The 13,408-nt window shown below is 45.9% G+C and overlaps 1 protein-coding gene across 1 annotated transcript in view; it reads right to left on the bottom strand.

The window, feature by feature from the left end:
* MGLL (monoglyceride lipase) overlaps positions 1–13,408 on the bottom strand; it is a 60,920-nt gene that overhangs the window by 5,985 nt on the left and 41,527 nt on the right. Inside the window, exons 4-6 of the mRNA XM_082288976.1 lie at positions 10,351–10,487; positions 8,719–8,829; positions 4,679–4,768 (exon numbers count right to left, since the gene is read on the bottom strand). Coding sequence (XP_082145102.1) covers positions 4,679–4,768; positions 8,719–8,829; positions 10,351–10,487 — 338 coding nt within the window. The remainder of the gene's footprint in view (positions 1–4,678; positions 4,769–8,718; positions 8,830–10,350; positions 10,488–13,408) is intronic.

The following is a 13,408-nucleotide window of genomic DNA, read 5'->3' as shown; positions in this document are numbered from 1 at the left end:
GACAGAAAGGTTTTGGGGTGGATTCTGCCTTCAATTCCCCGTGAGATGAGATTCTCAGGGTGACAGAACAGTACATGGTGGGGCTTTCCCATCTGGATGCATTTACTTGCCAGAGGGTTTGAAGCCAATTTCCCTTGTTGTCATCTCAAATGTGCTGGAGCACAAAGCACTGGAAAAGGAGGGGGCAGTGAGGCACCCTGGTGCTCACAGGCCTTTCCCCATCACTCTCTTGCTTCCAGTTCCCACCATCTCCCACTGCTTGAATCCATGGTTCCTATCCCTATGTGCAGCAAGAGGAAGACATAGGAGGCAATTTGGCACTGTTAGTGGCTGACTCCCTTCAGGCCCAGTCCCCAGCACTAAGGATGGTCCAGGGAGGGACAGCTGTACTTTGTGTTAGAGTTGAACCAAAAAACTTTAAGTTACCATAGAACTCACTTAGGGATGCTTGGATATGGTGGATGTTTCTAGGATTTGATTAAGGCCGTTGTTGTATTTTGATGTCTGTGCAAGGTCATGGCTACTCTGAAGTGAGGGGTAATTTTTGGCAGGGAGACAAAGATAGTCATCACAGCTCATCATATTAGGATATTACACATGGTATCTCCCTTTCAAAGAGGTAAGTGCTTGCTGAGGGTCTGGAAAACTGCTTGTAAGAGGCAACTGCAAAGATGAGACTGTGGTTAAGACATTGAGACATGCTGAACACCCTCTGCTCCTGCTAATGGCCCTGGAAAGTAGAGGGTGAACAGCACACAGTCCTTTTGGCTCTGCATGGACCATCCCAGTGCCCAACCAGCTTGTTGGTGCAGAAACCTCCATCTGCATCTTCATCCCCTACACTGTTCAGCTGTACCTTCCCTGCTCTCCAAAGTCCTTCAAGTAGGGCCAGAAGCCACCTGTGTTTGGAAGGAATTGTGAATGTGCTCATGGAAAACGTTCAGCTTTGACTTCCAGAACACCAAGCACCTGGTGGGGTGCAGCTCACTCTCCTGTTAGCAGCTGGGTCTACTCTGATATTCTCAGCCAGACATGGTGACTTTTCATCAACTTTTTGGGCAAAACCATGGTGTTGCATTGACTACTTAGCAACTGGCTTCAGCTTAATCTGGACCTATGTCACAGCACTCTGCTAAAGCAACACAGCACTGAGATGGGTGGACTTTACTATTTTTTAGGTTGGTAGATTTTGGGTTTTTTTTAATTGAATGCAATATGTAAGAGAATTTGCAGGGGGGATTCAGGAGGGATGGGTGGATGGATTGACAGAAGGTCCCTTCCCATGCAGTAAAACAGTGTTGATGAATTCATGTGAGGTGGCCCCGTCCCCAGCCCCATAAATGCTAGTAGAATGACCTAATGGGTTTCTTTCTTTCTCTTGTTGTCTGAAAGAATGGGGTTTTTTTAGTTACTGAGCAGCCAACAAATATTTTTGTGTAGATGATGGCAGGAGAAAAAAAAAATAATAACCCAGTCCCAACCCGGAATGATCAGGACTGCAGGGGCTGTATCCTGTTCCCAGTCAATGAACAGGAATCCTTGTCAGAGTTAATGCTCAGTGCATGGGGTGAGTGCCAAGCAGCAGCTCTCTGGGGAAGGAGGAAAGACAGGGAATGGGCTTTATATTCTGCAGGCTACAATCTGTAAACCCTGCAAGCCCAAAGCTGTTGTTGCTGCACCAAGCTCTGAGACAGGGAGCAAGAGCAGAAGGTGATCCCAGGAGAGCCTGTGACTGCTTCCAGACACAGTCAGGCAAAGTCTCTCCAGGGTCTCCCACAACAGCTCTTTTTATCTTTATGTAATTCTAAGACAGAAGCAACCATGAGGTTGCTGCATCACACTGCCCTGTTTAGAGGTCTGCATCTCCTCTTGCAGCCTCATCCTACGTGGACTGGGCAGGAACAAGGCTAAAGTCAGGGGGACCATTCCACTAAGTCAACAGCAGCTAACAAAGACTAGTGGGGTAAAGAGGTTCCTGCCACTGTGAAGTCATTCCTCCTTGGAATAACAGGACTGGTTTTAAGGTTGCTTCTTGCTCTCTTTTGTCTCTCTTGTGTTTGATACAGGAAACATCAAACAAACATCTCTATATCATTCCGTGTTTCAGTCCCCACACCCTGAAGACAGCTTTCTGGGAACACAAACTCATTAGAAAATTCTTGGATGTTGTCCCAAAAATGTTTCTAGTGAATAGAAAGCTGGTCTGGCAGGAGAGTATGTGTAACATATAAATAATGGATGTTTCCAGCACATTGTGTGCTTTAAATCTGAGCGTCCTGAATCCAAAAGGAGGGTGGGGTGTGCTTAGAGGCAGCCAGAGGACCAAAATGCTGTCTTATCTTCAGTAAGGGCCTGGAGACTCAAATCCTGGTGTTTGAAGGGGGTAAGGAGAGCACTTTACATTGCTACCCAGCTGCTATGTCAGCAGTTCTCACTACAGGTGAGAAGGCAGCACAGCACACAGGGGGTGGTTGTCTCATTTGGAAGACCTCTCCATTGTAGGCAGGCTCTAATGAAGCAGACCTACACCTTTATCCACTGCAAAAGGCTCTCCCTTGCTCCATGGAAAGGGCAGAAGAAAAGCAATGTTCCAAGGAAGCTTTAGAGACTTGAAGCATGACAGAGCAGACGAAGCAGCAGCAAATACGTGGTTAGAAAGACAACACAATAGCATTTATTATAAAGTATGTCCAGTGGTTGCTGTGGTGATTCCTAACATCACCACAGCACGGAAGTGCTCAGTCAATACTGTGCACCAATTTCAGGAGCTCTCTGACACTTCCCTAACTGTATTATTATTCAGGATGTCCCCACATCATCACTTTTCTCCTACAAAGCTATTGAGTGCAGCAATAGCATCTTCCAGCAGAGGATCCAGCTCTTGGAGGTGTATTTAAAGGCATCCTTAAATATTGTAAATTTTAAACATCCTTTAATGCAGCTGCAACAGGGTTCAGGTGTCACATAACAAATCAGTGCAGAAGCAGGCACAGACCCACACATTGCAGCCACGCTCACTCTTCAGGTAGGGAATAAAGCTCTCCAATTCCTCTCCTCCCCCAGAGCACTGACTGCTTTTATCCTCTAAATACAAATGTAGATGTGAAAAATTTCCTCTGTGTCATTTTAGTGAACTGATTGTCTAATTTAAACCTTTTCTCTGAATTATATGCAACAAGTTATGGCAGCTGAATGTAATTAAGAATGGGTTTCTACAGCTAGACTGGAGTCAACCTTCTTCCCAAGCATATATTTTGTGCAGCCTCATCTGGTACTTTTGAGCATATGTCACACAGTACATCAGTGGATGCACATGATCTCGCTCCATGCTAGTCCTGTCTTTTCCTCAGCTCCTCGGATCTTTCCACCTCCAACACAGTGAAATTTTATGCTCTCTTCACAGATAAGTGAACTGAAAGTCACTGGAACAAAAACCCTTCTGGCAGTGCCAAGAAACAACCCTGAGCCTTGAGGCTATTCTGGGAGACTCTTTGCTTTCCAGTTTTCTGAATAGGTGAGCCAAAGATGTGGGATATGCCAAGGCTGGATGCACTCCACTCACACAGATCTTTGCCCCATATCCTTTGAGCTCCAATTCTAATGCTGGTGGAGCTGCCTTCTCAGGGAAAGGCAATTTATTAACTCCTAGCTAAGGTATGAACCACTGCATGAACAGCAGGGAAAATTACAGCATCTGTCAGTGAGATGGGAGCTGGCGTGGGAGCACAGGAACAAGTGACCACTGCACCAGCAAAGCTCTTGAGACATCCTTGAGTGCTATTTTCTATAATTCAAGTTGCTTTCTGAAATGCACCAAGTTCTGGGTCCAGCCTAAGCACCTTCATTCACTTACGGTTTGTGACTCTCTCCTTTCACTCCTCCCACAACAGCGAGAAGGAAAAACCCTCATTAGGTGGTGTTGCAGCAGTTGCAGTGACACCTGTTTTTGCAGTGATGGCATGAATAGGCTGACACAGTTATTACCATGAGGGAGTGGGAATAGGAGACGAGTCCCAGTCTTATAATTGTGGCATTATAAAAGCTCAACCCCAGGACAGTTCCACGCACAGCCACAGTGGCGAGGCTGGAGCTGCGTTGTTGCAACAGCTGCTTCAATTGCAGCTCCTTTAAGTATTATCCTTGGGTGCAGCATGAATTTATCATTTGTTTGGAAAGGCTGTAGCAGCAGCAGAGTGTGATCCAGGAGACCTTGTAACAAGTTCTTTGGGTCAAGTACACTCTTTTCCTCTGCTTGAATGCATCTGGCACAACGTGATCTTGGTTTGGAAGCCGGAAAAGAAATCCCCAGGACTGTAGGGTTTTGCATGATTTCACTGCAAAGAGCAGGGGTGGAAAAGCTGACTTTAGCAGCGTGTTTGCACCCTGAGTTGGGTTTTGCTGCTGTGCTTCCCACTGCACCCATAGCCCTCTGTCACATCTGGTACCCAGAGCAGCTGCAGGTGCGAGGCACACCCCAGGGAGGAACAGCTGGTTTCCCACAGTCTTCTGTGTGCAGTCAGTTCCATTGGTGTCAGAGATATGTCACCTTTCTACAGCAGCACAGATTTTTGCCCTCCTGATTTAGAAAAACACTTGTGGGTTTTTCTAAAAGAGAAATGGTGGCACTGGGACAAGATACCAGCTATGCAGTGACTTAAAATGGCATTAAGGTTCTCACCTCTTTCTTGTTCCGGGAAATTGCATTTGGATCTATCGATCCCAGGGACAGGTTTGGGAGCACAAAGTTGAGCACTTTCGCTGCAAAAACCTGTGGGAGAGGAAAGGAAGCAGTCAAAGAGTCAGTTAGAGGAAGAGAAGGAACATAGAGGCCCAAATCCTGAGCTGATGGAAGTCAGTGCAGGAGTTAAATAGTTGAGAATTGTCAGCTAACTCTGGAGAAAGATCTGTCCTATATTTAAAACATTTCTCTTAACAAGGAAAGTGTTTAAACTGCTCCTGGGAGCAGGGAGTGGGTGTGCTAGACTGAAATGCCGTCAGCTGTCCATCCACATGCAACAGCACAACTTCATTGTACTGTGCCTTTTCCTTATTCTTAGGTTAATTTCTGAAAAGGCTTCAGTTAAGCACTTTGATAGGAAAAGGTAATTTCCAACTCTTGGAGGGCTGGTTTTTGGGTTTTTTATCACCCTTTCCTTGCTGCCACAGCTCAGATTTCAGGCTGCAGTGCATAAGTGATGTTGGGTGCCATTTGCAGTAGTTGCCTAGGCTGCACTCGTTTTGATAAGCATATTCTCCAGGGAACCTGTAAATAAACAATAGCCAAGTGTGCATGCATTGGCTAAAGGAATCCATTGCTCACACGTCTCCTGGGAACAACACACAAAAGCATTGAGCAGCCCAGGATGGAAACTGCTGGCAGAAGAAAGGGTAACATCTTTCATTTCAATAGCACTACAAGCATGTTGATACCAGGGTTCTGCTCTGATCTTTGATAGCTGCCTATAATTAAGTGATCACCACTTAAGTCAGAAAATACGCAGTTAGTGTTCATTGGTCTGTTTTATGGCCCTGTGGTGTTCACAGCTAGCACTTGCAGGTAGGCTGTCCCCTGTGCCCTCTGTTTCTGCAGATACCTAATCACTTCTGAAGCACTCCCTGGCACTTCAGATCACACATGACACATGACAGATTAATTATTATATTAGAGGAATAACACAAGGTTGAAGTCAAAGTCATCCAGGAGTGAAAAGCAGTAAAGACTCACAGCAGCTTTGGGAACACGTGTGTACCTTGGGGTAGGTATGAGTAGGAACCAGTGTCACTGTCTAGCAGAATACTGAGTCCCTCACTGGCTATGACATTGTGTCAGCAAAAAATTAAGTTTTACTAGACAACAATGCAGGTATGAGCTTATGATGATCCAAGCAGGAATGGGGTTTTCTTCATTTCATGTTAACTCCAGGCAGTGATGATTTGAGCTATGCACCTTCATGTATCCTAGGCAGGATAACGGACTCTGAACCTGAGACTATCATCTCTGCTAAACTGGACAGAATAAAGCAAAAAAAAGAAGAGGTTTTAATATAGTACTTTCTCCCAGTTTGAGTATACCTTAGGAAAAGTCCTTTGCGGTGTTACTGGGTGTAGATTCAGGCTGAAAGACAGTGAGCAACATGATGTCCAGTCAGGTTGGAAAGAAATAGATCAGCAAGAGGCAAAATGGAAAACACAAAAGGTAAAGAGAGAATATTGTGTAGCGAGTCTTTAAACAATAGGCTGAGGGTCAGTACAGGATTAAACACCAGGGAATATTTCCTAAGTGGTTGTCCTGCCCACATGATTTCAAAGCATTCAATAGCAGAAATGAAGTGGGAGATGCTCTTTCACCCCTGCTCTGCCCTTTGCCAGCATATGTGACTCCTGTCTCTGCAGCCTTTGAAACTTCGAAGAGTCAGAGCTGAATTTTGTCCAGATCAGTTGAGAAGAAAAGGGGGAAGGCAGCAAGATCCCTCTCACTCCACTGGATTTGCAACTGGATGCTTCCGTCAGGACAAAGGATTTACAGGGCACTGGTGAAACTGTGTTTCTGCAAAGAGCAGCATTTGATCTTCCTGCACAGAGCCTGCAAATGTGCTGCGCTTCTGCTGCTGCCAGGGCTGGCTCACCATCAGGGAAGGTATTTCTAAGAGGGTCTGAAGGACCCAGTGTGTCATCTGGCTCGCTGTTATTGTTGCCTTGAGCCCTCGTTTGTTCAGGCCAAGGTAAATTCTTGCTCAGCTGGAAACTTCCCCAGCAAAGGGATGAATGCAATGGTCCTTGGGAAATGGCCCAGGGCTGAGAAGTCATACCAGTTCCAAGGGAAAACTAAGTCTTTGTTCCTCAGAAGCACAATCACCATGAAATGTTTTTTGACTCTCAGAGGAAAAAAGCCACACAGCTTTATGGGAAAATGTGGCTTATGCAGGAATACTCTGCTTGTTTTCAATCCTTCCTCTCGCAAATACCTTTTCAGCTCGAGAACTGATTTCAACTGAGTGTGACAGAGCAGAGCTATTTCAGGAATAATTAATTTTTTATCAGTTTTGAAATGCAGCAATAGATTTGAAAGAGAAAGAAACTGACTGTGCTCTTGTAATACTGCATGTGAGAGACTTTCTAGGAAAGAGACTGTATAAACACCTCCAAAATACTTCCATTAGAGAATAGGATTTCCTACCTAAATAATGCATCATTGCATTTATTTCTTACACTGAAGTAAAGCAACATCTGGTACAGATCTGCAACAAACCAGACTACAGTAATGCTAGTTCCCACAGAATTAGTGAGTCCTTGTTTCAGAAAGGGTTTAGCATCTAGCAAAAGATAAAGGTATAGCAATCTTTCTCTATTTTCCTTGATTAGAAAGAAAAGGCTAACAGTATCCCTCATATTCAGACTGTTTATTGTTTTTTCTTAATATTTATTCTTTTTCTGTTTCCGAAAAAGGAAAAGGAGGGGCACTGGTGTTCATGGGACACTTATGCCAGATGTAGCCTCACCCATGAAGAACCCGTAACCGGCCTCCTAAAACCAGACTTTGATACTCTGACTCCTATTGAAATAAGTTTACCTGGACTGGATGACTTCAGGATTCACTTCTCCTCTTAAAATTAGGTAGGACTATGGGAAAGCACTTAGAAGGAAAATATCTGCTGCATCCAGGTGCAGCAGGATCTTCCATCTTAAGGCTAGAGGTCCTAATGCATTTTCTTCAGTGGAAAAGAGGTGATTAGAAAGCACCCTTTGGTGCTTGTAATGATTTGTGAGGTCCATAGATGGCTTTGGCTACAGCAGAAAGTGGGACAGGATTATACTGAAAGCTGAGGCAATTTGTCTCCTTCCTCACAGAAGAAAAAAAAGGAGAAATAGCTTAGAAGTAAGTTAAAACAAGAAGCTAACCCTAGGAGAAGTGTCTAAGAAGAAAGGGTAAAGGAGTGAGTCTTGTGGGAATGAGATGCTCTGTCCTTCCTGCTGGTTTAGCTGCTCCTTCCCTTTGCTTCCAGCTTCTGGATTGTTGTTTATTCTTATAAAAATGCAGAAAGGGGGAGAGAGCTGAGGCTCAATTGCTTTGCAGAACTTCCCTGGGGAAGGGCAAACTGGGCAATGCAATTGTGGATCAGAAACAGCTCTGGAGGGCAGATGTGAATGGCGGGAGGGAGAAAGCATAAATGAAAACCAAAAAAGATGATCTGGACAAGAACCAGTTATGGTACCAAGCCAAATGGGATGTAGCTGGGGCAGCAATGCTTTAGCTGGAAGCCTCTTTTGAGGCTCATAAAGGATTTCTGGGACTCAGGAGCTTTGGTTCTGATTAGAAATCGGTCATCCCCCAAATGCCAAAAATAACCCTGGCCTGACTTAGCCAGCAGCCTGTGTTGCAACTGTACCAGACTCTGCATGAGTCAGGAAGAAAGCTGTAGGAGAGGAAGGGAAAGGACGGTGCTGTGTGGGCTGCCACAGGGTGAGGTGAAGAAAGCACAGTCTGCTACCACCAGTACCCAACTCTTGCTTAAATAGGTTTTTCTGGACAGGTTCAGGATTCACTTCCCCTCTGAAAAGTAGGTGGGACTGTGGGGGAGGCACATAGAAGAAAAGTATTGACTGGCATCTGGGTGGCACAGACCCCAGCAGGGTTTTGCATTTCAAGGCCAGAGGTCTTAACACTTTTCCTTCTGCAGAAGAGCAAGGTGACCATGTGCAACGCGGGTTTACTCTTACCTTGATGGGAGTAGCGACTTCTGGGCTGGCTACCACTAAAGGAGAGATTAACAGCATGCCTGAAAACTCACTGGGTCGCTCACTAGCTGTCAGAATGGAGATGGCTCCCCCCTGCAATGCAAAATAACAGCCCACAGCTTAATACAGGTGCCAACATCTTATTTGTATAGTAATCCTGTTACTGGAAGGGGTTTAGTCCAAGCAAGCAATTACTTCTGCCCCACTGATAGTGCAGTGTGGTCAGCAAGGAAGGCTGGAGGAGTAGGAGCACTGGAAGTGTCTGGTTTTTGTGGGAGAGAAGAGATCTGGTTTCTGTTCTCATGCTATAAACCCTCACGTCACATTGAACTCAACTCTCCATGCAATGCTCATCAGCTCCCTGGGATGCCTTGTGTCCTCTTTACTTAAAAGGACTAAGAAGTAAGAAGAAAATGTCTGAAGTGGTAGTTCAGGTGGGACTTGAAAAATAAGTTGAGCTTTATCAGCTTGACAGACTGGTGCTGCATCGGGAAGATGCCGTGAAGCCAGGCTTGCTCTGTGCCGTGCCCCTGGTAACCTGGGCAACAGCAATGCTGCCATCGGCATGCGAAAATCTTCACTAATTAATGGGAGTTAAATATTCTCCTCCTCAGTGTCCCCAGCCCCTCTGGCCCCACAGTGCTGTGCCCAGGGCCTGGCAGCAAACACCCAGCCCATGGTCCGGAGCTGAACGCCAGCCAGGCTGAGCCATCCCACACAAGGACAGGGGCTGATGGCAAGGGGTGGGCATGGAAGGGATCTGGTGGGCTTTCTTGGGAAAGTTTGCAGAGGATTAGTTGCCAAGGGAAATATTTGGTGAAATTCCATGCTGCTGGAGAACCAGGAGCTTGTTAAACGGTGCAGCAGCAAGAAGCATCTCAAAGACCTCACTGGGAAATTAGCTCCTTGTTACAGCGGCTTTGGAGCACGGGAGCCCTTCAGAGCATGCCATGCCTTCTTATGCAAGAACACTTACTTGTCTGAGCATGGACTGAATCCCAAAGTACTTATTCATTTTCCTCTCCTCTGGGAAGGCAGGGAGGGCAGATCAATGACATCAGTGGGAATACTGTTAGCTTGAATAAAGGGATTTGGCCCGTGCTGTCAGAATCAGGCTTCAGATCTGTTCACCAAATCAGTGCCTTTGTTTTTGCAGCCTTAATCCCTGGTACATTTTCCCGTTAGGTTGTTTAACAGAATGAGGCTACAGGGTATTTTCGTGCTTGCATCCACGCTGCTCACAAAGCTTTGGAGGGCTTAACCTCCTGGTTACTGGTTAAAATGAAAGGGGAAGCCCGATACTGCAGGGAGCTGGTGTGACTTACCACATAGCCATGGGAATGAATGGTCCTGTTAAAAAACACCTCCTTGTGGCAAATGGCACTAATTAGGGCCACGGTGGGGGCAGAAAAGTTAAGGACTGGCTTTACTCAAGGCAGATCTCAGGGTTATAGCATGCTGGCAAATCAGTCAGTGAATTAAGTGGAAGGGAAGGTTCCTTGTAGTTTTGTTTTCCTGCTGTGGAATGAATTATTTCCTGCTACCCACACGAGTACCACTGGACTATGACACACATCCTGGGTACTGCTGGGAGGGGTAGGGGCAGGTGCTTACCATGGAGTGCCCCAGGATGAGAACGGGCAGCTCAGGGTGCTCTTTCTTCATGAGATCAATGTGCTGCAAGCTGTCCCTGATGAAGACGTGGAAATCTGAGACAACCATACGATCACCCTCGCTCTGCCCATGGCCAACTGCAGGGGAAAAGGAGAGCACACAGATAAGTCATTTGAAGCAGTGGTTACAGTCAAGAAAGGACCTGGCAGAAATAAGCCTGTTGGACTGTTGCTGTCCTAACTTCACCTTCCCCTGCAGTCATGTCTCAACAGAAAAAGTGCTGCAGAAATGCAAAGGAAACTGCACAGAGCTGTCAAGTGCCATACTGTCCATGATCTGACTTTTTAAAAAAAAATCATAGCATCATAGAATACCAAGGGGTTGTAAGGAGCCTTAAATTTGGACTTCTATTCCTCCATGTTTCTACCTGCTCTTCAGAGCGAAGAGTACCGATCTACCTCTTGCAACCTCCAACATCAGGGTGACAAAGGGCAGTCTTGCCTTGCTGATGGGTCACTGCATGCTGGGAAATGGGGTTTGCCTCAGGGATCATATCCTCTTGGGTCTGGTGGCTCACTGTACAGCTGTAACTGCTGTGTAGCATCTTGGCAAGAAACAGAAAGATTCTGAAGACTAGATACAGTTGCTATAAACTTAATGGACCATGGACACTGCCTTTTCCAGGGCCTGGATATGCATAAGCTTCACAGTCCTGCTTTTTCTCATGATACCCTGGAGCACTGCATGGGCTGGAAACCTCCTCTGTAGGAGGTAAAGGGTCAAGTGATGGAGGTTGCAACAGCCTGCAGTGGCATCTTCCTCCTAAACAAGTGTTAATGCACACTGTCCTGCACCTGGACACTGTTTCCTCACTCTGTATCTGGGAATTATCTTGCCTAATGGAAGGGAGGAGGAAGATCAAAACAGGAGATGGTGAGTTGCCATGGGAACAGTGGCATCCCTGGCAGAGGTGGAGCCGCATCACCACCAACACACCCCCAGGCAGTTTGGAGCTTACAAAGGCTTGAAATTAATACCACCCTGGGGAAGCAGTTTGCATGTTTACCTGACCACACATGCATGTTATTGTCTGTCACAAATAGGATTCATCCTTAGAAATAGCCCCTCTGCTTGGTTCTGTTCCATGCAGGTTGTTAAGGAAAATTGTGAAGGGGAAAACTCATCCCACCCCTATGGGATAGAGTGTAGGGAGTCTCAAACATCTCCTTCCTGCTGGGTGTCTCCTTAGGCCTTCTCCAGTGGGCACTGAGGCACATTTATAGACACAAAGGGGCAATGACTTGTTAAAGGAGGTGAAGTGCCTGATAATTGTTGACGTGCTGGATGGCTTCCCTTCCAGTGTTCAGCAAAGAAAAGCACTGCTGACACAGCCACAAAGGTAGTTGCATCTGCTGGCAGTGGTCGTACCAGCAGAAATCAGTGTGTCTCAACTTTCTTGTAAGCCGCCCAAAAAAATCACCTTGCAAATTAGGCAGAACTTCTAATAAAAAGCTGGACTAAATTCACTCCATCTAGGAAAAACTGGACCCCAAACTTGGTTTTTTCTGTCCTGCCGGGTGGTCTCTGTGGCTGGGTCTTTTGGCAGTGAAGGCTGCAATCAGCCACACTGGCTGCCAGAAAAACCCATACACATCATGCTGATCAATTATAAATAACATATTACCAGTTCTGCTTTCCATGCACACACTCTAATTCCTGCCAAAATATGGTGCAGCAAGCATCCTCCATGGATCAGTGACCAGAAACAAATCGAAGAGCAAATTAAAATACAGATCATGATAATCTCCAGAACTGAAACCATGTGTGTGGCTAGAGGATCTATTAACTTTAAACTGACTTTTGTTACAGATGGAAAGTGAGCTTTTTACAACTTTTATACACATGCAGTCCACTCACTTTATGGTTCTCAAATGTGTTATCTGCCTATTATTCAACTCCAAATGTAGCAGGTTAATACGAATTGAACAGTCCAGAGAGAGGAACATTTTCCATAACAGAGCTCTGCACTTCAGCTTCTTTTTTCTCCAGTGCTGCCTCACTTGCTTCTAGTCTCTCCTTCTCTGCAGTACTCCAGCTGAGCAAGCAGAGACAGCAAACCCCCGTGGCCCGGGGTCTGTAAATGGGCCATGACTCCTTGCTCTGGAACTGTGAGTCTTTGGTCTGTTTTTGGATGAGACAGAGGCCAGTCTGGATGGCCTCCTTGGCCCTCAGTGTGGAGAATTTCCCCATGTCCTGCCACATAACAGTGGCACTGCTTGTAACAGTCAAAGTAACGATTGTGGAATCCAAGAAATACCTGTGCAATGCCGTGACAAGTTCCCCCTCGAATTTCTGCGGGGTTTGGGGGTTTTTATTAATAACTAAATGAACCCCCCTTTTGACCCTGGTTTTAACTACTAAACTGCTGTTCCCCACTCACATGGCACAGAGCAAAGTCTGAGTAGCAGTTTGTCTGCATGTGTGGGACAGGAAAGCCAAGCAAGTCTTTGCTCTGATGCTATCCCTGCCCCTTGCACAAGGTTAGCCAGGGGGCATTGCTAGGTCGTGGTCTTTTATTTTACTATTTTCCATTCTTCCCCTCCAAGAAACCAAACTTTTTCTTCGAGTGAATGAGTATATTGCAAGTTTGAATCCCCCAGCTGAGAAAGCTTCAGGGTGAGGAACTCAGACCCCTTCTATTAGATGAAAGACATTTGCACGACCAAACATCAATACAGTCAAGAATATTGACATGTTTTTCTCTGATCTTTTGCCTTTAGAGCTATTAATAATGAAAGGCCAGGTTCATCCTTGATGTAAAGCTATTTGCTTTGGGTTTTGCTGGGAATGAATCTGTTGTAGTGATTCCACAGTGCCAGTGGCAAAAACAGTGGGTGCAAGAGAGGGGAACCACCTTCACCCAGCAACTGGAACTAACCAGAGACTGCTCCACACGCAAGTGACACAACACCAAGGGAGACAACAGAGAAGTGTCCCAAGGATCACAGCTTCATGAGTTCCTCATCACAGCACTCCCACAGGAACCTCTGGTTTTAAC

The sequence above is a fragment of the Coloeus monedula genome (genome assembly GCF_965178545.1).
Source record: "Coloeus monedula genome assembly, chromosome: 11".
Taxonomy (NCBI): Eukaryota; Metazoa; Chordata; class Aves; order Passeriformes; family Corvidae; genus Coloeus; species Coloeus monedula.
The sequence above is the reverse complement of the archived record's forward strand: the minus strand, read 5'-3'. Positions and strand labels throughout refer to the sequence as shown.